The sequence below is a fragment of the Pelmatolapia mariae genome, linkage group LG8, assembly GCF_036321145.2.
Source record: "Pelmatolapia mariae isolate MD_Pm_ZW linkage group LG8, Pm_UMD_F_2, whole genome shotgun sequence".
NCBI classification, from domain to species: Eukaryota; Metazoa; Chordata; class Actinopteri; order Cichliformes; family Cichlidae; genus Pelmatolapia; species Pelmatolapia mariae.
In genome coordinates, this window is record NC_086234.1 from 15,516,265 (window position 1) to 15,541,534 (window position 25,270).

A 25,270-nucleotide genomic window follows, 5' to 3' on the forward strand; every position below is an offset into this window, starting at 1 on the left:
AATGAATGAAAACACAATGTAGAAAAACTTTGAAAGGCATTCAGAAAGCCTGGAAAACAACTGCTCAAGATCACCTGAAAATAAAATTACAAGAAAGTCTGGCTTCCAAGGAGCCAGACTTTCTTGTATAGCATAGCCAGACACTATACTACTGCCACAATGCGAATGTTTTACTGTTACCAACTAGGCAAAAACAACTATTGAGAAACCATCCCGCAAAAAGATGTATTGCACTGTTTGATGATATTTGTGAAAGATTAAAACAATTGGGCAACTTAAGGCCACTTTAGGTACTGGTTGACAAACCAGTACCTAGTCTGATTACCTATCAGTGGCAGTATGAAAAAGTACAACAATCCTACCCTAGAAAAACAGCAGGAAATATCATCTTTGCAGGGTGATCTCAGTCACCTGGTGTGTCCGCATTTGTAGTTGGAGAGAAACTCCCTGGAAGTCTAGAAAACTGAGCTTTTTAACACCATTTAACCTTTTTAAAGGGTGTATTTTGACTCTAGACCTTGACATTTACCTATCCCAAGCCAAGAAAAAAGTACCTCCTAACAATGACTATGTCATTCCTTAAGTGACATGGCCCTATATGCTGTGTCAGGAACTTTGTATAAGGAATTTCAGACAAATGTTTAAAAAAACTGTTTGACAGCTGATCACATGATATTAACAAGAAAATATGACATACCAGTAACATCTCAAGATCAATTTGTAGCATTAATCAAGGGATAAATGTACAATTTGAACTACTTACACTTTGCTGCACAGCTCAACATAACAGCATTGGGCATCCGTTGCAAAATTCTCCATTTTCCACTAATTTTTGTGAATACTAGCTTTTATTGTGAGGGGAATATCCAAACCTCATACCAGGTGTAAAGCTTGGTGGTGGAAATGTTTGGAGCTACTTTACTGCCTTGGAGACTCAGCAGCTTGCGGTCCTTGATTCAACTATAAATATTCTATTCTGCATCATATCAAAGAGTATTTGAAGGTAATGTGTGGCCATCTGTCCAAAAGTTGAATCTGAAATGGAAGTGGAGTGTTCAACAGAATGATGATACTAAATACAAAGCAGAAAGAAGAAAGAGAAGGCTGTGGAGTTAAAACACAGAATTAAAGACATATTTAGTTAAAAAATTACAATAATTACAGAGCTGAGGAAGAAGGGTGATATTGTAAGAAATATTCTAAGAAATTTTAAGGGGAAAAAAAGTATTCCGGAGATTAAAGTCAAGAAATCTGTAATGGGGCGTTATTATGACAATGGATTGGTCCAGTTAAGTGAAATAACTAAACAGACATCTTTAAAAAGTGCATGCAAGAAAACCTTTAAACACCACTGACAACTGTGAACTTTGGAATGGGAAAAAATAATGAAAAATATCTGTGAGCTGATATCAGAGGCTGATAGACAATTATGCCAAACGCCTACAACAATTAGTTTTTCCTTAAGGAGGTAGTACCATCTGAGGTTGAGAGTGTACTTGCTTTTCATCTGTTGATATTTTTGTTTAAAGATAATTACCACCTCCCACCTTTATCTACAGGCACTGTTTCAAAGAGGATCAAATGTTTACTTGTCCAAATAAGTCTAAAAAACCCAATCATTTCTATTAATTTCATGTCTGTATCTTTATCTTGTCAAAATGACAATGGGGGAACCACATAAGGAAAAGAGAGAAAGAGAGAAAGTGGCAAGTGAACAAATAAGAAAGCAAAGATAAGCCAGTCGAGTTATTATTTAGGCTGAATGCAGAAAAAAAGATAAACAGATGTTTAATGGAGTAATTACTCCTGTGCACTTTTTTAGAAATATCTAAGATATATCTGGAGATCATGATGATTCATTTGACAGCCGTGGCTGACAAAAAGAATTGAGCTGAGATAAAGAAATGCATAAGCGAGAGGGAGAGAGAATAAGACGAGGGCAGAACAACAAGCTGAAAAATAAATCTGAGCGACAGTGAGTCAGAGAAACTGAAAGACAAGAGTCAGCAGAGAGAAAGGGAGACGCTGAGATTGTTGCTCATTCATCCAGACTTGCAAACAACAGAGTTACAGAGTCTGAGACAGACGAGGGAGATGGGGAAGAAGAAGAGAAAGCGAGGCAAAGAGAGGAGGATCTTGTTCGGCAGAGAGATCACAGCAATACAGATCTATTTACAGATTAGTAATGGTTCTGACTTTGTGTGTGTGTGCATGTGTGCGTGTGTGTGTGTGTACAGCAGGTACCAACACCTACAATGTCAAACTCAGAGACACACATGGCAAACATACCTTTGGCAGGTTATCCTCGTATCCCCCGAGTAGAAAGCAAAACCTTCCCGCTCTTGCATTGTGTTTATTATCAGTTGTAATGGGCTGCAGGTGTTTTTGCGCCATCTAGAGAGTGTAAATATAAAGCTTTTCATTTTTATCTCTGGGATTGTGATGCAGGAAGTAATTGCAAAACTAGAAACATGGAGTCATTCTGTAAAATTCGATACTTAATACTGGAAACATAATGCCTTCCCAGTGATGTTTGACCAGGTCTGCCATTCTATGTCTGGAAAATTCCACCTGTTTTCTGCTGCTCATCTGTGTTCGGGTCATGGGGGCAACAGCCTAAGCAGCGAAATCAGACCTCCCTCTCACCTGGCCATCTTTTTAAGTGTAATTTATGGTTCTGCAAATGTGCAGACACACTCCTGTGGAGTCTTTCAAAATCCTGACTGTCTATCTGTAGAATGCTGATTGGTTGTCAAGTTCACAGAGAACTGTGAAAAAAAATTTCAAAGATCAGAAAATACAATTTGAAAAGCACTGACAGTGGCTGCAGTGATCAGTCTTCATTGTTATTAATGCTCAGTTTCAATTCAGCTCTTTGCATGTTATAATTCTGCTGGGTGACAGACCAACAACAACATGATTACCCACTAATCGGTTGTAACACCAACTTTGTAAACTGTCTCTATCTGACAACAAAGCTCTCTGCAGTTAGACGGGCCAATTCCAGATGACCAGCAGACTGAGAATATGCTACTCCTGCTGGACCATCAATTCCTCTTCTGCTCCTTTGTGGAAACACCAAGGTATTCCAAGCCAATCAATAGACATAATCTCTCAACAATGTCCTGGGTCTCCCCCCATTAGGGCACACACAAAATTTATTACCTAGGAGGTGTCAAGGAGTTATCGTATGCAGATGGCCAACCCACCTCAATTGGTTCCTTTCACCACTTTGCAGCAGATAGAAATTCTTTTCATAAAAATTATTACCAGAATTGGTGACAAATGACAGCGCTGGCAGAGTCCAACACCCACCAGCAACAGATCTGACAAACAGGCAGCGCTTCTCCTGGTCCACTAAACACATGTAGATTCGCTGGGCAAACTCAGATATCCTTGAGAGGATAAAGAGCTGGTCTGCTGTTCCATCACCAGGACGGAAAACTCTCGACTAACAGACTTGCTCTCCTCTTGAAAAGCTTAACCTCCAGACCTCCTCGCTGCTGAAAAGATATCTCAACCGCGACAGCCCCACAGCAGATCCTCAAACAGATCTCGTCCAACCCAGGGGCCCGCAACCTCACCGACCACTGACATTGTTGTCTCCTTTGTCCCCAGAATGTGCTTCCTTTAAGAAGGCACACCAGTGGATTCTCAAAGTACTTCACCTTCATTCTCAGGATTCAACAGCACCTCATCCCTGCTGTACACGTGTGAGCAGAGCATTGGTTCCTCTTCCAGAGTCACATGTCAGTTTGTCAGAATTGCTCCAAGGCCGTTTTCTTCAGCCGTTGTCAGAGCTGAATTCCAGTTGATCCGCTGCAAGTTAACTAAGCTTGATATGACTCCTTCCACAGATTTATGACTCCATGTAGCTTGGGTGTCCACCATTTAGGTCAAGAGTTACAGCTACAGCTGGCACTGACCACCTTACCACAAGGACCGCAGGATCCAGGATGGGATGTACGTAGCCCAAACAGGGAAACTTGGACTGTCTTACTTTTCAGCCAAACTGACAAAAAAAAAATGCTACTCTGTACTTTCATCATACCAATAAAACCCAAACCCAAACAAACACGGGCAAAATTTAATTAGATCAATTGCAACCAGTGACAATGAAGAGATTTATTTTGCTGTTGTCTTACCAGATGCACTAAAAACACAGAAAATGAAACAGATAAAGAAACACCGCAGACTGTAACAGGTCTGCCTCATAGGAGCTTGGCCTCCTCATCGGTTGTTTCCTAATATTCCCTTTCATGAATATGATGGTGTGGGGCTGAACATTCCAGTTTTATCTAACTGCAAATCTTATCCTTTTCATGCTGGCTTCATAATAGCACTCGATGGTCACCAGGCACATGCTGATTTTGAACACTATCATCTTGAGCAAGAAACTGCACTGGCAAATGCATTTGATGTCAGCTTATGACAGAAATCATCACAGACACATTCAATTTATTAGTTCATCAAGCTTTACCTATTCTTGTCATAACTGGTAAATTATTTTCCGCGTGTCGGTGTACCCCTTCAGACTCCTTCAGACAGGACTATGACTCGGTTAGAAGATTAAATTTTAATGTCTTCTGGGGGAAACTTCAGCTTTATAAGAGAAATGGGATTCAACTAGAAAAAAGTATGCTAGTATGAAGATGAACATAAACATAACATTTATTAAAAAGCTGTTTCAGCTCACTAGAAATTCATTGTGTGGCTATCAGTTGGAAATGTCATCAACTCGTCTTCCTCCCTTTCCACTGGCGCCTTCAGGTTGCGCAGCTGAGCAAGCTGTGCCACCAGTTACCACCGGCTGTCTCTACCATGTTTTGCAGCTGCAGTGCAGTGGCCTTGAGTAATTTGTGATTGTAGAGTGTTACATTATGTTAAAGCACCTGAAACTCAAGATGAGCATGCTCCAGTGCCCACTCTTGCCCTCTGTCTCTTTGTTGTCACATCAGAAGTTGTGTCTGAGGTAACTCCACTGCCTCACCCTGAAAGATGACAGGTGTTACGAGCATCCTTCTGTTGGCATTTAGCTTTGAGTGGCAGGATAATAACACAGCAGAACCAAGAAGTATAGACAAAAATAGCTCCAGGGTGCACATTTAAAAAAATAAAATAAATAAAAGATGCAGGCTGCATCTATTTTACATGTATATTTTGGTTAAAAAACACTCGGATCAAAGCGGAGTGGACCATTTATAGCACAAATCGTTATGCAGATGAATTGAGCTCAGTACTCAGGAGGATGCACGCAAGAAGAATCCAATAAAGTATGCAACAGACTCCTCAGGGACCGCAATAAACCTCCCCTGGGGTATAACGGAAGAGAATATTTGTCATGCACAATGCAAGAGATGTCAGAATTATCATTATTATTAGCAAAAGTGGCAGCAGGGAGAAAGCATGGCCAAAAGCAGCTGATTAGTTTGAATCTAACTGGAGATCAGCTCTTATGAAACAAAAAGAAAATGCCTAAACTTAAGACCAGAGAGCACAAATTTTTGTGTCATAACACATTTTGCAGTCAACAAACTGTTATTCCCCTTAAGGGATTTTGCCAAAATTACTGTAGCGGGGGAGAAGTTCTGCGCTTTGTATTTTATTCAATAAAAAAGCAAGTTGTCCCAAAATTATTAATACTTTTCAGGCATAGCAAAATGTTATTCCAGCCACTCTGTGTTTTCACATACAGAGCTGCATAATAAAGAGTATTACAGCTCTTTGAAAAGTCTGCAGCTGCTGATGGACTGCATTGTTCATGCACTATGACATGAACAAAAGCCATAATTTTATGTAACTATTTGATCTTTTATTTATTTAAAAAACTCAAGCGTAAGAATGACATATTAGATTAATCTTTTTTGAAGTTACAAACCCGTTTTTCTGCTCTCTTACAAAACAATTAAGAATTCCCTTCTCTTCAAAGAAAAAAGGAATAGCTCTCCGTCTTTCCTGCATTAGAGCAATCGGCACCTTAATATTTTGTTCTCTGCTGATCTTATATGCAGAGCACAGATCTCTTGATGTGTGTGTTGATGAACATTGTGGTATTTCTAAATTAAATATCAATGATGTGTCAATAATACACAGGTATTATTATTAGCAGGTTGGATGTGCTGTGCGTTCAAAGACAATCTTCTGCAGGCCTTGGTTGTAACAAGTGGTTATTTGAGTAACTGCTGCCTTCCTATCAGCTCAAAGGAGTCTGGTCTGGACCTCTGGCATCAACAAAAGAACTGCCGCTCACTAGTTATTCACTTCAACCACCTTTCTTCCCCATGCTGATGCTCAGTTTAGACCTCAACAGGTCATTGAGATCATGCTTGCAGGCCTAGATGCACTAAGTTGCGTCCATTTGATTGGCTGATAGACTTTTGAGTTACAAGCAGTCCAACAGGTGTACCTAATTAATTGGCAAGTGACTGTATTTCAGCCACATTGAGCTCTTATTACTCCCTAGTACTTTAAACTGTAAACTGATGTTACTTTAATATTTTGGTAATATTTGAATTCAATCGCTATTATTTGCTTGTGTGCAGAAAAATCCTCAGTGAGATTATATGGTCAAATTAGCCGTGTTTTCTTACATTGTGCTGAAAAAGCACAAAGATCGTCAAGTCCACAGGAGATATAAAGTTCTGGAAAAGTGCTGAATTTTAAAAGGGTGCCTGTATGGGAACTCTGTAATTAGGCAGCCCCAACCAATTAAAACCTCTACCTGGATCAAGCTGCTATAAGCTTTAATCTACCAGAGGGCTCTATTTAGCAGCAGTCTGACATATGAAGACCGTGAGAAGTCATATGTAATTGTCCATATTGTTCTCGGTTATCTGTCCACTGGGTGGGAGCTGGGTTGGGTAACTGAGGCGTCCGCCCTCCTCCCCTCACTGCTTGCAGAGATAAGAGATGAAAAACCCACAAAACACCACCAGTTCACCCTCAGCTTCAAGGAGTCACACTTGCTTACAATGGCTGAGTCAAAGTAGTAAGTACAACAATAAATTCTGTTTTACATTAACTGAACATCTAAAGTTTCAGTATTGAGTACAGAGGAATATACGGGAACTTTAGGGCATTAAAAATGTCTTTCAGTGATGAGAAGCTGGCAGATGACAAGAATGGCAGCCTTAAGAAGAGCAAAAAGAAGAAAAAGGGGGACGATGCCTGGAGACCACAGGGGCCAAGAGACCCGTTCGCCATGGTTTGTTTTTTTGTGCATGTTTGACTGTGATATTCAATATGTTTTGTTTGTGGACTATGAATATTTGGCTGCTGGAAACATTTCGTTTTCAGTGCATTTGTATTCTAGCTGTAGCTGATTTTTCGTTTCTTTTTGACAGTCAAACTTTTACTTCCTTAGGTGGGATATTTGCACAATGACCTGTCCTTTCAATGTCATGTTCTGTACTAGCTGGATGCTTTGCCAGAGAAGAAGCAGCAGGAGATCCAGAGAGCCCTTCACCTCTTCTCCTTGGAGCCAGGTCTGCCAAAGACCCTGCAGCAGGCCAAAAAACACACCTACTGCTTTTGGGACACGCAACCTGTCCCCAAACTGGGTAATTCGTCTTTCAGAAAACGTCTACATACTCGTAAAAAAGAAAGCACTAATAAAAACACTAAACTTTTTCTTTGGTCTGTCTGCTAGAATTCTGGCAGCTGTGGGTTAGCGTAGCTTAGCACAAATAGAAAAATTAAACAAGCTTGTCCAAGTTTGTCCAAAGATAGCAAAATCTTTATAAACTTTGGTTTTAGCAGACTAGACAAACAAGGCATTATAAGAAAGGTAGTTTAATAATCAAGGTAATTATGGAGCTTTAGCTAACCCAACATGATTGGGTTACTTGTTTCTGTGTCCAGTCTCGTGGTTGCAAAAATAACTCCAGTTACAAAGGACTCAATAGGAAAACAATAATTCCATGAAAGTATAGTGATTGTCTTATGTTGAGTTCACAGTCACACTTGCTAGTTTCAATCCTTACTGAATAGACTGAAATGTTGATTTTTCAAATTATGGCCCTTAGCTGAGTCATATCTTTTACATACAGCCTGGACTGGCTGCTTTCTTTGTCTGTATACAAAGAAAGGAGTAGTTTTGGTCCTCTCAGTTTGTCAGTACACTGTAAGAAATATTTAATTTTGCAATTCTGTCAATATTTCATATGTAATCTTTTGCACTGTATTGGTGCATTCTTACATTTTACAGCAAAACGTATCACAGCTACACGTATGGATTGTTAGTGGGCAAGATACAGGACCTCTTCTGGAAAACAGATTTTTCTTTTCTTCCACTGTTTCTGGCATCTGTATGATATCACATTCTCATTATATATATATATATATATATGTATGTATATTATTTTAAATTGTCTTAGTTGCATATTATTTTATGCTCAGCTGACCTTCCTTTTGCTTTTACATATGATAAGAAGTCCTGAAACACTGACTTTATGTTGGCCTTTTGAAAATATATTGTAAATTTATAGTATATAGTATAAAAAGTGCATTTGTACATCACTCCTTCATTCACTTGTACTGAGAATAGTGTTATCTGAATGTCATTCGATGCAGACATGTCTATTTCTTTGCCCTCAGGTGACAGCATTACAATTCATGGCCCAATAGTAGAGGGTGAGGCAAGTATCCGGAATGAGCCCTACTCACTACCTCAGGGCTTCTCCTGGGATACTCTGGACCTGAGCAGCCCTCCAGTGGTAAGTTATTTATTGTAGGTTGTTGTATGCAATAACAGAAAAAATATGACAGTCTTTTTCTAGCATTTCAGAAGTAAAGGACCAACTTCTTAGTGTATGGCTCAGGAAAATAAAATGCTATTTAAAATAAAATGAGTCCAATTCAGCGGTTTTCCATCATTTCAGTTGAAAGAACTATGCAGTCTACTAAATGAGAACTACATGGAAGAAGATGATAACACGACCAGATTTGACTTCTCTCTGGAATATCTGCAGTGGTAAGCTCCGAAAAGATGTAGTGCCTTTTGATGTCTACTTTTTAGCATTAATACCTTTTAAAACCTCTTATCTAATAGAGAAACACACAGACATACACACACATACGGCTCAGGCATACTTCATAGATTTTTACAGATTCACAGCTGGACTCTGCTCTGTGTAATCACAGTGCTTTGCTTTCAGCCTCTGCGTTACACCGAATTAAAACACTAAATGTCTTTAAAGGACATTTTTTTCTTTTTTTTGACTTCCCAACCTGACCTAACACATCATATCTTTAACAAGCCTCTGCTTTAATGTCGTCACTGCTGTTTTGGTTTTTTTGTTTGGTTTTTTTTTGGCAGTGATCTCCATAAAGCAGTACCTTCGGGGCTACTTGCATCAAAATATAATAACATTTACTTTGAAATGAATAATTAGCGCTATCTTTTCAGGAATTGGCACAAGTGTTTGGCCCTGAGGTTGAAAAAACTGCTGCATTCATTCAGCCTCTGAATTCACATCATGCTGAGTTCTTTCTTTTTTTTTCAGGGTGTAGTGAACTATGTCTATATGAAATGAGTGTTGTGCTGCAAACAGCATTATTTGTTTTCTCTTAAGGGCTCTACAGCCTCCTAACTGGGTGGCTCACTGGCACTGCGGTGTGAGAGTAGACCCCAATAAGAAGTTAGTCGGCTTCATCGCTGCTGTTCCTGCAGATGTTCGCATTTATGAGATGTGAGTAGCTCATAAATATATGCAAAGATGTGTGTTTGTGTGAAGTCTGATGAGTGATGCCCGCATTCAGAGCACGTAACCGTGGCAATTTCCTCGTGAACATCTCAAAGCTGGGACTCAAAATGTTTCTGCAGGGAGAGGCGGGTGGTACAGGTCAAATTCCTGTGTGTTCATAAGAAGCTCCGCCTCAAGCGAATGACTCCAGTGCTGATCCGAGAGCTCGCCAGACGGGTCAACCAGCAGGGGCTCTGCCAGGCTGTCTACACCACTGGCATAGTACTGCCCACACCAATAAGCTCCTGCAGGTAGTAGCTGCCACACATAGTTGAGTCACAATTTAAAGGCAAAGGAAAGCGATACATATGAGCTTTGCATGGTGCAAAAGGGAATAAAATCAGCACCTTTTTGTCACGTTGCCATGGATGCCAGACTCTTCCGCCTTTATCTACAATAACTAATTATACATTTAGGTGTTTGTGTATGCTTCACTTAGGTTACATTTCGTGTTTTATTTATGAAGGAACGTCTCTGTCAAATAAATCCTTTTAGACTTTGGCATCGCCCACTGAATCCTCGTAAGCTGATGGAGGTCAACCACCCAGCACTGAGACAGAGCATGAACCTGCAGAGAGCTCTGAAGTTCAACCGCTTACCTGAGGTTAGTCTGTGCCGCCATCTAGAGACAGAAGTTTACTGCTGCATGTTGCTACTGCAGCACTTCTCGAAAGCATTTCTCCTGTTTTCATTCACCTCGCTTGAATTATTTCCAAGGTGACAAAAGTGCAAGGTCTGCGCCCTATGACCAGAGAAGATATCCTGGGGATAGATTCACTACTCCAGACAAACTTCTGCAAGTTTCACCTCAGCCCCATCTTGTCTGTGCAAGACGTAGAGCATCTGTTGCTTCCAAGGGAGAATGTGATCGACACCTATGTGGTCGAGGTCTGACCTCACTGTATCTCTACTTTAAATTATATCGAAGAAGGAAAAAAACTTTTTTTTGCTGGGGTTCTTTTTTTTGGGGGGGGGGGGTTTAAAATGATATTATGCTGTAGTCATTAAAAATGTATTTGCCTCCTCTCCTTCCACACAGGGTGATAATGGTGCCCTGACAGATATAGTGAGTTTCTATAGCTTCTCCTCGAGAGTGCTGAATCACCCGGTCCACAAAAGCCTCAGAGGAGCTCGCCTCCTTTATGTTGTCTCTACTAGAACGAAGCTGGTCGACCTCATGGAGGACACCCTGGTCCTGGCAAAGTCTGTGAGTGTGTCACTGTAAAAACTTAGTTCATATAAAGCATGGGAGCCAGGGATCCTTTACAGAGGCCAAAGTACATCCTCATATTCGTTACCCTAGTCTCTGGTCTCTGGTTGGGTGGGGGGTTGGAGCCTATCCCAGCTGTCGTAGGGCAAAAGGTGGAGTAATGCCTAGATAGGTTGCTAGTGTGTTGCAGGACTAACTATTCACAGTCCCATTCACACCTATGACCACTTTATATCACCATTTATCATCTAAAAACTGAATAATGTGGCATTATGTTTCACTCCACTTCATATGCTGTAAGCCATGAAGCTGTGTATAATTGATTTTGTGTATATAATGGTAATGTTATTGTTTTTCGTCCCCTCGCTAACAGAAAGGTTTTGACGTCTTCTCTGCCATCGAGGTGATGGACAACAAGAGTTTCCTGGAGAAGCTCAAGTTCAGTGTCAGTGACCAGAGCGTTCATTACTACTTGTACAACTGGATGTGTCCTAATATGAGCCCAGACAAGGTATTCAGTGCATTAATGTTGCAATCAGTTAAGAGCTATTACTGTCGTTCTTTACATTTACATGCAATCTGTTTGGTCCACCACTTTATTGTCTAACCTTGGGTCAAAGCACTGAGTTTTGTTTTGGGTCAGATTGTGGGTTCAGTGCATCGAATGTAAAGAAAAGTGGGACAGAATTCCTCCATGGTGATGTGGCAAGTTGTATAGAAAACCACTACTGCAGGTTATTGCTGCTCTAAGTAGTTCCACATGCTATTTAATCATTGGGTATACATAGTTTTTTACAGGACCCAATAGATTCCTGTCCTGGCAAATGCCTTACATGTACATTTTTTAAAGACTAATAGAGGGTGACTACTATGACTTCAAGTAGAAGTCAGATTACGGCGAGGACGATGAGAAAATGATGCTACGTCTAACTTGATTTAACACTTTGTTGTATACTTTTTGAATTAGTTTATGGCCTCAAGTTTCAAGACAGGTTTATTATAACATGATGTTTATTTTATAAAGTATAATCCCATTTAGATTAAAATAGACAATAAATGGAAGTATGATTCCGGCTGTGAATACTTTGTGTTTGACAAGTTGCTACATTATGAGTTGACATTCCTTTTGTCATGTCAGGTTTAAAAAGTAAATAAATAAAATGGCAATGTCAGAAACTGCTCAAAAATGTTTGTGAATCCGCCCTGTAAGGTTCAGTGTAGGCGTCTCCTGTCCTTGGTAGCTGTTGCTCATCAGTAATTCATACAATGGACGTTTGCTTCACAGGTTGGCTTTGTGTTCCCCAACTGACCTGCTACTGGAAGAGGGCAGAGTGGCAGAGCGGTGAAGGAAGTGAAAGGATTTTCAGGAGACTGGACGTCAAACTGCATCAGTATCAGCAAAGGGGAATTTGGGGTTTTGGGGGAAAAACACGTGCAAAACACGTGTATTCAAAAATCAAGAAGAGGAATAAAGGCTGAATTAAATGTCTAGATGCATGTTTGATCTTTATGGCAGATATTCATTGGGTCCAGTTTTTCAGTAACAGGGACGAATTGTTTTTGACGTAATGGAGAATTAAGTTGTGTGTGTGTGTGTGTGTGTGTGTGTGTGTGTGTGTGTGTGTGTGTGTGTGTGTGGACGGGTATTAACATCTTCATGGGGACCAAAAATTGGTAGTTTACTATACTTGTGGGGACAAACAGCCCTTGTGGGGACCAAAATCCCGGTCCCCACGAGTTTGAAGGCATTTTTGAGCCTCAAAATGTGGTTTTAGTGTCAGGGTTACAATTAGGTTATGGTTAGGTTTAGGGTAAGGGTCAGGGTTAGGCATTCATTTTTGATGGTTAAGGTTAGGGTAAGGGGCTAGGGAAAGCATTGTGTCAATGAGATGTCCCCACAAGGATATAAATACACACATGTGTGTGTGTGTGTGTGTGTGTGTGTGTGTGTGTGTGTGTGTGTGTGTGCGCGCGAGCACTCACAGAAGGGCATGATGCTGTATTAGTCTATTAGTCTCTGACTAATAGAGGAAACTCATATAACCTGTGATGGCATGACTCTTGATAGAGTGCAACCAGCACAAAAACATTATTGGAAGACAAAGGCATTAGAGTCACACACACACAAACACACTCACTCACACACACAGTCGTGTTTTCATATCTTTGTGGGAAATCTAATTGACATAATGCTATCCCTAGCCGCGTACCCTAGCACTAACCATCAAAAATGAATGCCTAACCCAAATCCTTACCCTTACCATAACTTATTTGTAACCCTGACACTAAGACCACATTTTGAGTCTCACAAATACTTTCAAACTCATGGGGACGTGGCCCCATAAGGGCTGTTGGTCCCAACAAGTATAGTAAATTTCCACTTTTTGGCCCCCACAAAGATATGTAAACACAGTACACACACACACACACACACACACACACACACACACACACACACACACACACACACACACACACACATATGCACACAAACCAGTCTGTCTTCTTATCTGCTCTTGCTATTCACTTTAAGTTTCCAAGTACACCATGACAGGAATGAAGCCATTCAAGTTAAATCTCAACTAGGCATGATTTGTTCCAGAAGTGTGAAAGTGAAACATTAATGAGCATTTCTGGGGGGGTTTTCTCTGTAGGGCTAACAGTCAGCAAAGAAACCAAAGGAAAATGCTGTAAAGTGAATAATGCTATCACAATCTATAAATCTGTATCTATCACACAGCAGGAAGTTTTGTTTTTTGTCTACATCTTAGACATTCTGGAAATCAAGTGCTGACCGCATTGCTTCAGAATAACCAGTTTGTAACCTGTTTGTTATGTTTGATGAAAAAAAGACAAATTACACATATTAAATTTTTGTTTTACTTTCTCTCCTGAAAGACAGTACAGTGTAAAAGCTGTTCATTGTACATAGGTTTTAAGCATTCCCTCATTTTTTTTTTTAAATATATGGTGCCTTTACTTGAGAACTACTGCTCAGGTGGCCTTGAATGAAGGAACTGAATTTTTTTTTCTTGCTTTCGGTTTGTTTGTTAAGCCTCTTAACTCCAACCTATGAATCATTTAAGCATGAAGACATACCTAACTCAAGGGACAAACCACAGTTGTGTCTGCACAAAACAGCTTAGCAAAGACCTTATTTTAAATGGTGTCTTTAGGCACTTTGCTACTATGAGCCTGTTGCAAAACACATAATTTGTTCCCAATTCTTTAGTTGAATCTATGAAAAATGCCAATTTCTGCACCAACAAGGTCAAAGCGCTGTTAGCTGTAAACTTGGCATAAACCGGACAAATGGAGGACAAAGGAAGAAACTGCATATAAACCTACATGTCCTTAAGAAAGAGGGAAAAAAATCCAGCAAAGACCTGACACAGGACCTGAGAAATGCATCTGGCTCTGCAGATGTTCAGTCAACTATTCACTGAAATCTCATCAGAAATGGTCTCAGTGGAAGGGTGGCTGTCAAGAAGCCAGTCTTAAGAAAGAAAAACAGGAAGAAAAAGCAAAGATATGCCACATTACACAATAACTGGACTGAAAATCAGTGGCAAAAGGTCTTACGTGCTCAATCCAAATGAAACATTTCTGGTTCAAATCTTCGTTGACATTAGGGTCAGAAGAATGAGGTCAAAAGAAAGGTACAACAGTCAGTGCCATCTGTAAAACATGATGGAGGCTCTGTCATTGTTTGGGGCTGGAGTACCATCACACCCTGATCCACAATGTGAGACCATCTGGAAAACATCTTATTTGCAACAGCTTCACTTTCAACATGACAAAGATCCCAAACACACTGCCAATGAAGAAAAACACACAGTGGAACTCTGTCAGTCATGGATCGACTCCCCAAAGCATAGACCTTAATGCTATTGAAGACTACTTACATAAATTACAAGAAAACTTGCCTATGATAGTTCACACTGTGTTGAAGAATAAAGGTGTTCATTCCAAATTCTGACTTTCAAGCTCTTAGAGTTTTTCAAACTAAGTTGTTGCCTTAGATGGTGTATTACATGTTACATGTTTTTGCACCTATTTCTCATTTTCCTTGCAAAATATAAAGAAATGAAGGGGTGGCTCAAGACTATTTCACAGTGCTGTACCTACAGTGCCTATCAATGAACAGCAGGGTGCGCTGCAAGATATCAAAGCGGGCCTTAGCTTAATGAGCAACCGAAGTGCCAGATATAGAACTCACCTGCTTTGCATTATGTGGTTGCATGTGTAAGAAAATCTGTAACATATAAGAAGCAGTGACAGTGACACACAAAGAGAAAGACGGTTGAGTGTGTTTTGAAAGTGTTGGGTTTGTAGTTTGTAGTTTATGGATCGATAAATAGTGTTAAAGCTTTCAGTCCCTCACTAACAGATCATAGACTTTGCCACTGGCTCAGTTATAGTTTTTATTTTAATCAGTGCGGTACAATGCGGTGTATCAAGCAGCACAAACAAGAAATGCCCCAATAAGGAATACACATAATGTAGTCATGTAAAGCTTTTGGCATTTACTAAATTTAACTTCTTGGTATATAATTACTTTTATTTTCTTACTGTACACACACACACACACACACACACACACACACACACACAGTCGTAATTTATACATTACAGCTAGGAAAAGGGGCGTTTACTGGGAAGACGCGAACGCACCGCCGTTTGGTTCCAACCAATCAGAGACGAGATAGCATTTTAAGTTTGAAGCAACTCGACCTGCTTCCAGTAGCCGCTATCACAGCTTTTTCTCTCTCTGCTTACTGACCAGGCAGGACTCCGCCGTGCTGACCCCTCAGTTTCGGTGAAGGGTGGTATGGAGAGCCTATCTGTCTTCTGAAGAAGGCAAGTGCTGACTCATTGCTCACTTTGCTTTCATGCCGTCTGTCGTGGAGGACTCGCTCTTGCCGGTGAAACGCTATCTGACGGCTTGAACTACGTGCTCAGGTTAACGTTAGTGCTGCCACCAAACTTTCCAAAACAGAGCGAGTGTTTGAACAGCTGTATCACAGAGGGTCTCTTTAATATCTCGGCGTGTATGTGGTTGTTTGCTTGCGCGTAAGGAGACCTCCACGGTGGGTCGCAGGTATGTTTACAAGTTAGGGGGTTATCCCCCCCTTTTTTTGTAATGACCGTGTTGTTATGGTGTAACTAATTCCGGTGCTGTCACGCTGGATGTTTGAAGGCATTAGCACAAACTGTGCACTTCCTGTGAACAATTTGAAGCATTTAATGGCTGTTTGAGGAAATGCTCATCTCTGATTGTCGTGCATTTTTGTATATGAAAAAAAAAATTTTGCGCACAAGGATATGATGCATGCATTGTGTCGAAACACTCATTGTAAGTCGGCTGTCATCGCCTTATTCATGTTTAGCCTCGTATTTTACTCAGTGTGAGTAAAATGTTGCTTTTTATAACACCAGTTTAATGGTTAATATTGCACTTGAATACGCCTACTACCGGCTTGTTCCCTTTAACTGTATTCAATGAGCAAAACGACTCCAAACGCTCCTTTCCATCTATAGGTTTTTTTCCCCGGGCAGTTCAAGTGTGACATATCAAATTGCATGTTAAAGTTAGCTGGTTTTATTCGTCCCCTCACTCTTTTACTTAGTTTTCGGCAAATTAGTCAGCAGAGAGTTGTTGAGCTCACTTTCCACAGAGGGGAACTAACCCTGGGTGCAGTGAGTGAACATTTGAGGCCTGTTCTGCAAAACCACCTGTGAAAACAAAGTGATAAAAAAAAAAAAAAAAGACAGAGAGAGAGCGATAAAAATGAAAAGGCTTCAGGGCCCACTGCTGTTACAGTAATGTCACTCCAGCTGGCACATAATAGTTTGGAATCAGAGTCGTGTTTATCTGTGTCAGACTACCATGGCTGTGCAAATACTGGCAGACTGCTGGGGAGGTGTGTATGATTGGCTTTGAAGTATGTTTTTCTTTTTTTGATCATATGATTGGGTCTGGTTCTTGTCACATGCCACGAAGCATATTCAAATATTTAAATTCAAAATGTTGTCCTTTTTTTGGTTTTTAAGGGAAAGGTGACCCTAGAGTTGATTACAGTCTGTTTACTTGTTTTTTTTATCTGTCAAGAAAAGGGTTTGATGCATGATTTCAAGAGTCGCTGTTACTTTTTCTGAAATTATGAATAGAACTAAAGTTTGTTTTGTTTTGTTTTTTTTTTTTTTTTTTTTTGAATCCCAGGGGTACTGTGTTTAAGGCTTGACTGTAATTTTCCCATTGTAAGGCATTTCAGTGGCTTGTGTCACAACAGGCTTCCCAGGACCATCATGAGCCAGCTGGTGTTGAGCAACACAGGGGGGGAATAAAACCCTGATGCATGCCTAGATAAGATGTACTATGTGCTGTGTGTCAGGCGCAGAGCAGGATGGCACATGTTAAAGCATTGCTCTTAATCTAATTTGTAACGGGGCCTGTTTCTCTGTGGGAATATACTAACCCAACACTGAAAAGGTTGAAACGCTGTGCAGAATCTAAATAAAAGCAAAATGCAATGATTTTCAAATCCCATGAACCCATATCTTATTCACCACAGGATATAGGAAACACATCAAATGTTTATATTGAGAAAAAAAAAGGGGGGGGGGGGATTTTGAGTCCTGTGTTTTGCCAGGTTTACCAGGTATGTCTTCACTGGCCTGTTGCTATTTAACCTAATTAGCTGCAAAGTGTTCCTCCAGCTATTTTCTTTATAGCTCCAATTACTTTTCCAGCCTTTTGCTGCCGCAATTCTAACTTTTTTGAGACATGTTCATGCAGTCAAATTCAAAATGAGCTAAACTTGTTTTGTAAAATAGTAAAAACGTCTCACATTAAACATTTGATTTTTTTTTCTGTTTTTTATTGTGAATAAAATATGGGTTCATGAGACCAGCAAACAATGCATCCTGCTTTTATTTACAGTTCCTCTCTCTCATCTGCATAGTGCTGCTGCACATTATCTGCCTTTTCTTTGAGCCATGCAAAGACCATAAACAAAGAGAGACAGAGACTCCATTGTTGTCAAGCAAAAGTGAGTGTTTTGCAGTGGCATTGGGAGGTATTATCATTCATCCAAACACCTCCTGTCAGTCTTGGGGTGGTAACGGATTGTCCCTGCAGGGATCTTGTTACTCAACGCTAGTGGAGAAGTGTGCCGTGGATGAGGGCTTTTGCTGCAAAGACTTGTTGTGTTCTCTTCTAGAAAACTCAATTCCTGGATCATTGCCATCACAAGAAAACAATAACAAGGTGTACGAGTCTCTTAATCATGGGCCAGTTCCCTGGAATCATCCCGCAGAATCAAAGACCGTGGGACATTGCTCTGCTACTTGGTGGCTGTGCATTTCTTTCTTTGTTCTTTTTTTTTTTTTTTTTTCTGCTATCAGAGTAATTTCCCACTTGTTTGCAAGCGACAGATGGGTTGAAGACCTGTCATTAAGGCTTGTTCTGCATTTTTGTGAACACTGTCAAAATGTTTTTTTGGTGTGTTCACCTCCCATAGAGTGTTGCTATGCTCAAAAGTAATTAAGGGATGTTTAAAAAAAAAAAAAAACCTGTAAAATTAGAGCTGTCAGTTGAGTTGAGCAATGAATGTTTTAACAAGACTCTAAAGGCAAAGTACCAAAACAAGTACACCAAGATTTCCACATTAATTTAAAAAAAAAAAAAAACAACCGACTAAAATCACATTGCTTTGTATTTCAGTTCTCCAAGGAGTCTGACTTTCTTGTAATTCTTTAAAGTGATCTTGAGCAATAGTTCTCCAGGTTTTCTGAAGATCTTCTTGACATTGACTGCTTTTTTTTTTTCACTTATTTTCGGTCCAGTCCTTTCACAGAAATGTTTTCAGAGAAATGTTTTCCTGTTTTTCTTGTTTGCTGTGAATTATTCAAGCATAAAAAAAAAAGGCAAAAAACTCAAGATATGAACCAGTGTTGTGTCTACTCATAGCAGACACCTTAGTAGAGTTTTAAATTATATCTTTAGGTATTTAGTTTCACTTCAAAGAAGCTCGATGTTTTAATTTTTTTTTTAAAGTTTAATCTGTGAAAAATGTCAAAGTTGACACAGTTTAAAATGCATAAAATAGTAATTTTGGAGGCAGCCGACATCCAAAGCAGAACTTTCAATGTCCTTAAAGAATGCTGGCAAACTGTTCCTGAAGACTACTGAAAGAAATTACAGGAAAACTTGTCTAAGAGTTCAGGTTCACTCTGTTTTGCTTTATATACTGTATTTCCATTTATGTTTGCATATGTTTCCATAAATCACTGCACCTACTTCTTATTTCCCAAGCAAAATATAAGGGAATGATGGGGTGGCTCAAGGCTTTTGCATAATACGGTATGTGTGCAGCTCCTACAAAAAGAAAACAGCACATAGCCTGACAGTGGTAAAACACTGACTGACTGAAGCATTGTTTTGAACAACAACAAGGACATCAGGAAAGAGGAGGAAGTGTGGAAGAAAACATCAAAAATCAAAAAAGCACAAATGGGAAGAAGAGTTAAATTACTTCTTTAGACAGTTTTTGTAACCCTGGCTTCATTTTATTGTTATCTCTATTTTCATACTATCACTTCTGTTTTTTTTTTTGTTTTTTTTGTGGTAGAGGCTTAGCTAACGGGACAACTGGTTATTCCACATACTTATGACAGTGCCCCCAGGTGCCTGTCACTACAACTACAACTTGCTGACATGTGTCTCGCTGTACCACCCACAGACTACCAGTGCAGTGCTATGTTGGGACCTTAAAACCCACACAGGAAACCACTAGCAGAGAAGTGGTCAATCATATTCAGTGATTTGAAGACAATGTCCCTGACCTTTATGAATTGGAAAGGTCCCGAATTAAACTTTTGTTAACTTTGAGTCGAGTGAAGTGACAACTACTGAGAGCCCAGGATCCTGATGATTGTCATATGACAGGGTTTTGATACATTAGTGGAATTTCCGAGATGTCTGGTCGTGACAGAAGCAATGCCTGGCAGGTATGGACACTCCTTAAGTTTGTTGCCACATTGTAATCATAATCATATGACTGAAGAAGGCTTTACTCACTTCACAATGTATCCCTTTTGACAGAATAAAGTGTACATGTACAGACGGGCACAAACCTCCAGGGCTGAAAAAATTAAGCTGAATGGTGCAGAACAACTGCAGTTCCTCAAGTGGCCACTTGAGGCTGACCCCCACAAGCCAATCAGTCCTCATAGACTCCTGTATTAAACATAATATAACTTGTTTCTAGCCTACTATATAAACGTTTTTTGGTCTCTGTAGCTAATTCGCCCTTTCTCACCAGTTGTACAAACTCATTGGTTTTTATTCTATTTTAAATTAAATTAACTTGACAGGTACTCGCTGATATAGGTGACTTATCACACTTTATGTCCAAAAAGTCTCCTCAGTTATGGTGAGGGGAATTCTAGCATTTAATTGCGTGATACTTAGTGCTAATAGATAGGTATCTCTGGCTGTAGTGTGCATACATAGTGCATGGATACAGCTGGCTAACCATGTCAGAAACCAATAACTTCTGGCTCAGGAATAAAATGAAAACAAAACAATGTTCCAGCATCCAAAAGGCTAAAACTAAGAGTTTAAGATGACTCTGCCATCTAATTTGAGTGCTAATGTTTTATATGTAAAAGGGAGGGTACCCACTCTGGGCAAGGGACAAGTTGCTCCCCCAAGTGGAGGAATTTAAGTATCTTGGAGCAGTAATGAGGATGTTGTACTGGTCTGCTGTGATGAAGAGAGAACGGAGTATAAGATGCTATGTCCAAGTGCTTTGGGTAGCATGAGACTGTGGACACGAGTGGCTAAAATAAGGTTCCCCCCGTAGTGGGTCTGGGTTCTCCCATAAATATAGGGTGAGGAGTTTGGTCATTGAAAGGAGCCACTTGAAGTGGTCTGGGCACTAGGATGCCTTCTGGATGAGATATTCTGGACAAGTCCTATGAGGGGAGGCCCCAGGACAGACCCAAGACATGCCGGAGAGATTATAACTCTCAGCTGTCTTGAGAACATGTACAGTGTAAATAAGACAGTTATTAGAGTAGATATTGTTTTACCTGGTCAGTGGAATTTAAGTATACTGAGAATTTCTCAATCTTTAGCTATAGTGTACTTGAGAAAGTCAGGCACAATTCCACTCAGCCCTGTTGCTCCCCTCTTTCTCGCTCTGACCCATCTTTTCTTCCTCAGCTCTCAGTAGGATTTGATGTCAATTGCACAGCCAAAAAGTTCAGCAGTACAAATATTTATATAAACCAGACGGGATGTGACAGTGTGAGGAATAGGAACTCCACTGGGAAGATGCTAGAGGGTTATCCTTGGGCTAATCTCCACTAAGACATATTTATAAACCTCGCTAGCAGTTAGAGTGGACCGCTTCCAGCTTCAGCGCTAAGATGCAAACTGTATTTGGTCAGCAGCACCACCACCGGGACCAACTTCAATAACGACGTCTGTTTAACCAGTTTAATATTTGCATGGCACATAAACATATGGTTATACTTCAGGGTTTCGTTTGATTTGCACAAACGCGTAATAGTTTCCATGCGTTGAGGGAGCACAGGGGATTTCTCCGTACTGCCTTTCGCTTTGTTTTTTTTAGCTGTCAGAGCCGAATTTCATCTGACACCACCGTCAACTGACAACAAAGCCTCAGAGTAAAATATAAGTGAGGTATTTAGTGTATCTGCGGTGCTTTTTTTTTTTTTTTTTTTTTTTAATTTAAAAAAAAAAAAAAATTCTGTGCTTGTCAGCCAGCGTTTTTATTGCCTTCAAACCCATATGAGTGGCAGATGTTACCATGAAATATCCATGAATAAAACATGCACAGTTATTGGTAAACCATATTTAGGGGGAGTGTTTAAAGGCAGCAACACTTCCTGTTCTGAGCCGAAGTTTGCATGGAAGTTTTTCAAGCTTACAGAGCAAATCTAAGTAAGGCCTCTTGTTCATCATATATGCATGTCCTATATGGGGCAGTAGACCTTATGTAAATGTAATTAGCCATAAACTTTGGAATGAACTGCAAAACAGCATTTTTGGAAAATTCGGAGGGGGTGGGGTCCTCACTTTTTTGATGAGCTTTTTTGATCCTTACTTGAAACATTTTAGTTTGTCTGGCATTAAGTGGTTAATACCACTACTGTTAATACTCTCTCTCAGCCATGACCCATCCCCCTGCAAGATACTAGACCCCCTTTAACCCTCTACTCACCCCCTGCTCAGTAGCATTCCAGCTGGCCAGATGGTGTCTGCCCTGCACAGTGGACACCACAGAGCTGAGAGGGAGAAACCCCACTGGCAGGATGAGACATTCCACCCCACTGATCCTCCCCCCCCCCCCCCAGTCCTCATTTTGCGCCCTCTTTCTCTCTGTTCTTCTTCTCGGTATCTCAGAGGCTGCTATTCTGTGGAAGAACTCTATGCTGATAAGTTGTTGGCAAGCGGAAAAATCTCATTATCGTTTGTCAGGGTCATCAACTCAGTCAGCTGTGAGGAAGAACAACAGCAGAGATAGCTGTATGTGAAATAAGAGCATGCAACTATCGAACAGCTGTCTGAAAAGAGAGAGTGGATTAAATCTCATGTAGTTGAGGTCATGTCATTTTTAGCTACTGAAGTTGCTACTTTAACATGTGCAAACCCATTTATTTGTCAAATGTCCTGCCTCTGGTCAGTTTTTGAATTTAGATTTGGTTGTGCAACAATATTTGCATTCGATCAAAAGTGGCCTCACAGCAGGAACTACTGATATAAATCGTGGAAGTGCATGCAGAAGAGAAGGGACAATGGATGCAAACATCAGTTCTCCCTCTCTTAACTGACCCAGTAGAGGTTTTTGTAAAATTGAAACGGCTTTTAGTCATTCTTTATTTTTCACATTTTCCATCGTAAGTTGGCAAAACCGATGTGCTGGAAGTGTTGCTGGAGCACTAAAATTCTTTGTGTGTCTGCTCTGGGGGTAGTGGCTTTAATTGCAGCTACTAAGCTAGATCTATCCTATTTAACAAAAAAAAAAAATCTGTGTGTGTGTGTGTGTGTGTGTGTGTGTGTGTGCGCATGTATATGATCTCCTGGCTAGATAAAGTACCATAAACCCCACCCTTCCTTCTCACCGCTGTAGCTTCCATGATTGCAGTCTTTTGTTGGAGAGGCAGTGTGTGCGTTTCTCCTCGCCTGCCTTCTTCCTTGTTCTTTTTTTTTTTTTTCTTGTTTTCCCCTCTTTGCATGTGCACAGTGCATTTGTGTGAGTGTGTTTGCTTGTTTGTTTTTCCCCATATGCAATGCTTAATGGCTTCTGAATGGAGGGAAATGGAAAGCTGGAAGGCTTGGACAAAAACGTAGTCTGTAAATAGACGAAAAAAACGCGCACTCACGCTGTCCAGTGTAACTTTGAAGCTTGATTGTGTTTGAATGACATGTAGCCAAATTAAAGATTTCCAGGAGGGGAAGCTGCACGCTTTCTTTGTCTTTCTGGTGACATAAGTAGTGCTGCCTGAAGCGGGTCAGTGCATTTCTACAGCGCGAGTACCCACAGGGTTGTTATGTCAACTGCTTTTCGGGCGACTGGCTCCAGTCAGCAGGACTTCTGGTAAAAGGGATTTAAGGGACTTTGTGTCTCTGTGAGAAAGAGAGGGAGGGAGAGGGGGAGGTGGATTAGTCTCAGACCCTGTTGTTTTTTTTGCAGTAGCAGATTTTGTCCTCCTCACCCCCATATCACCAAACTGAGGCCTCTCGGCACCCTGGAAACACATGCCCCACAAAGCCATCACATCCATCCCCCCCTTCCCCACAAAAGCCCGTTCTCTCCAGCTTTCTACCCATCTCCTGTCCTCTTTCCCCACACTCTGACCTCACTTCGTTTTCCTGCTGGACCCTCTTGTCTCCGTTCACAATCCCTTTTTTGTATCGTCCTCTGCCCTCCGTACTCTTCTTCTGTCTACAGCTGCTTTTCCTTCCTCTGTCACTTTAACTCCATTTCCCTCTTTTCCCTCACAGATCAAAGGGATAGTTGAGTCATGTGATTGAAGACCCCGTTGCCAAGATAGACAAACACACCCTGCTGTCAGAATCAAACTCTGAAGCGGACTCTATTAGCGGTGACGGGGATGCGAGCAGTTGGAGTTGTGATTTAAAATTTGCCAGTTGTTGCAGGCAGGGCACTTACACCGCCTTAAGTGCTGAAAGATTGCTTTTTAATGAGACACACATTGAACACTCACTATGTGGTTAATTGTTATGTGAGGGTTGCTTTAAAAAAAAAAAAAAAAGCGACACACCCTCCATCTACCGTCCTCCCGGGCCACATCACGATGCATTTTTTTTCCAGTTGAAAAACATTGGTTTGATTGCTTGCATGGATCGATATACGTATAAAACATGGGGTTATTGCATCAGGGCTAGTGACCTGTATCTGCTTTCAGTGGAAAGGCACATGACCTGGTCGTAGTCATACACACCCATTGCAACATATTGTATACCAAACAAATCACAGGACTTCTTGTGCTTCCTGTCATTTTTCTGTTGTCGACAGCGGTAGGATGACATGTTGCTTTTTCTGGACATAAAAAGAACACAATAATGGTAAGATTTGATATTACTATATTACGTCTACAATTAAGAATATTTTTGTGGACTAACTGTTTCTGTGCCAGTGACTTTTTGACTGCTTTTGAAGTCCAGTGAAGGTGGAAGTCTGTCCTCTCGGGTGTTTGACCTGTGACTCTGCAGCAGAGCTCCTGGTGGGCTAACCAGGGCTAGGGCTTCCTTTAGAGGTTTGTTGGACTTAACTGGGCTAAGGATTTAATATTACTACATGTTTCTCATCGGTTTCTGTGTGTGCATATATCACTTTAACCCTACCCCCCTCATGGTAACACCTGTGGAGAGGAAGTACGATAGAAACCATTGCACAACATACATGAGTGCAAAATGCAGTAGAGACTTGCACACTGAGCTGAGACGTGCATAAATTGGGTACATTTTCTTGAGGGCTGGATGGGTGATGTCACAGTCTCCCTCAGAGACACTGATCTTTTCTTACTTTTACTGGAATTCATCAGTAAAATTTGGGGATTCACATTAGATGACCAAATCTCAAAGGAAGGAATACTTTTGGAAGTTGCTCGCATATGCTTCCTTCCTGTGCACTGAAGAGCATACTTTTTTACTTCCATCTTTTGTTTTGTTCCTTCATGGCTCCTGATGCTGGCAGAGGATTTCTCAGCACACCACCAGCTGTAAATCCTTTTTTTTCTTCTTTATTTCAAAAATGGA

The 25,270-nt window shown here is 40.6% G+C and overlaps 2 protein-coding genes across 3 annotated transcripts in view; both read left to right on the forward strand.

Annotated features, from left to right (window-relative positions):
• The first annotated feature begins 6,916 nt into the window (after nucleotides 1–6,916).
• Nucleotides 6,917–12,649, forward strand: LOC134633142 (glycylpeptide N-tetradecanoyltransferase 2-like). Its single transcript, XM_063482006.1, has 12 exons — nucleotides 6,917–6,988; nucleotides 7,096–7,204; nucleotides 7,415–7,559; nucleotides 8,596–8,714; nucleotides 8,880–8,971; nucleotides 9,573–9,689; nucleotides 9,824–9,994; nucleotides 10,239–10,347; nucleotides 10,461–10,631; nucleotides 10,783–10,950; nucleotides 11,327–11,464; nucleotides 12,239–12,649. Exons 1-12 carry the CDS (start codon nucleotides 6,972–6,974, stop codon nucleotides 12,260–12,262), a joined length of 1,380 nt encoding a protein of 459 aa, XP_063338076.1. The 5' UTR covers nucleotides 6,917–6,971; the 3' UTR covers nucleotides 12,263–12,649.
• Nucleotides 12,650–15,709: 3,060 nt separating this feature from the next.
• svild (supervillin d) overlaps nucleotides 15,710–25,270 on the forward strand; it is a 47,051-nt gene continuing 37,490 nt past the window's right edge. The window contains exon 1 of one of the 2 annotated variants that reach the window (XM_065471600.1): nucleotides 15,710–15,813. The gene's annotated coding sequence lies outside the window, so the exon portion shown is untranslated. The other variant, XM_063483037.1, reaches the window with a different exon arrangement.

What these genes read in the sequence shown, in the direction of transcription:
- LOC134633142 (XM_063482006.1), top strand. An exon ending in ACCTGAGCAGCCCTCCAGTG is followed by an intron (nt 8,715 to 8,879) that starts GTAAGTTATTTA and finishes CCATCATTTCAG; the next exon opens with TTGAAAGAACTATGCAGTCT. An exon ending in TCGACACCTATGTGGTCGAG is followed by an intron (nt 10,632 to 10,782) that starts GTCTGACCTCAC and finishes CCTTCCACACAG; the next exon opens with GGTGATAATGGTGCCCTGAC.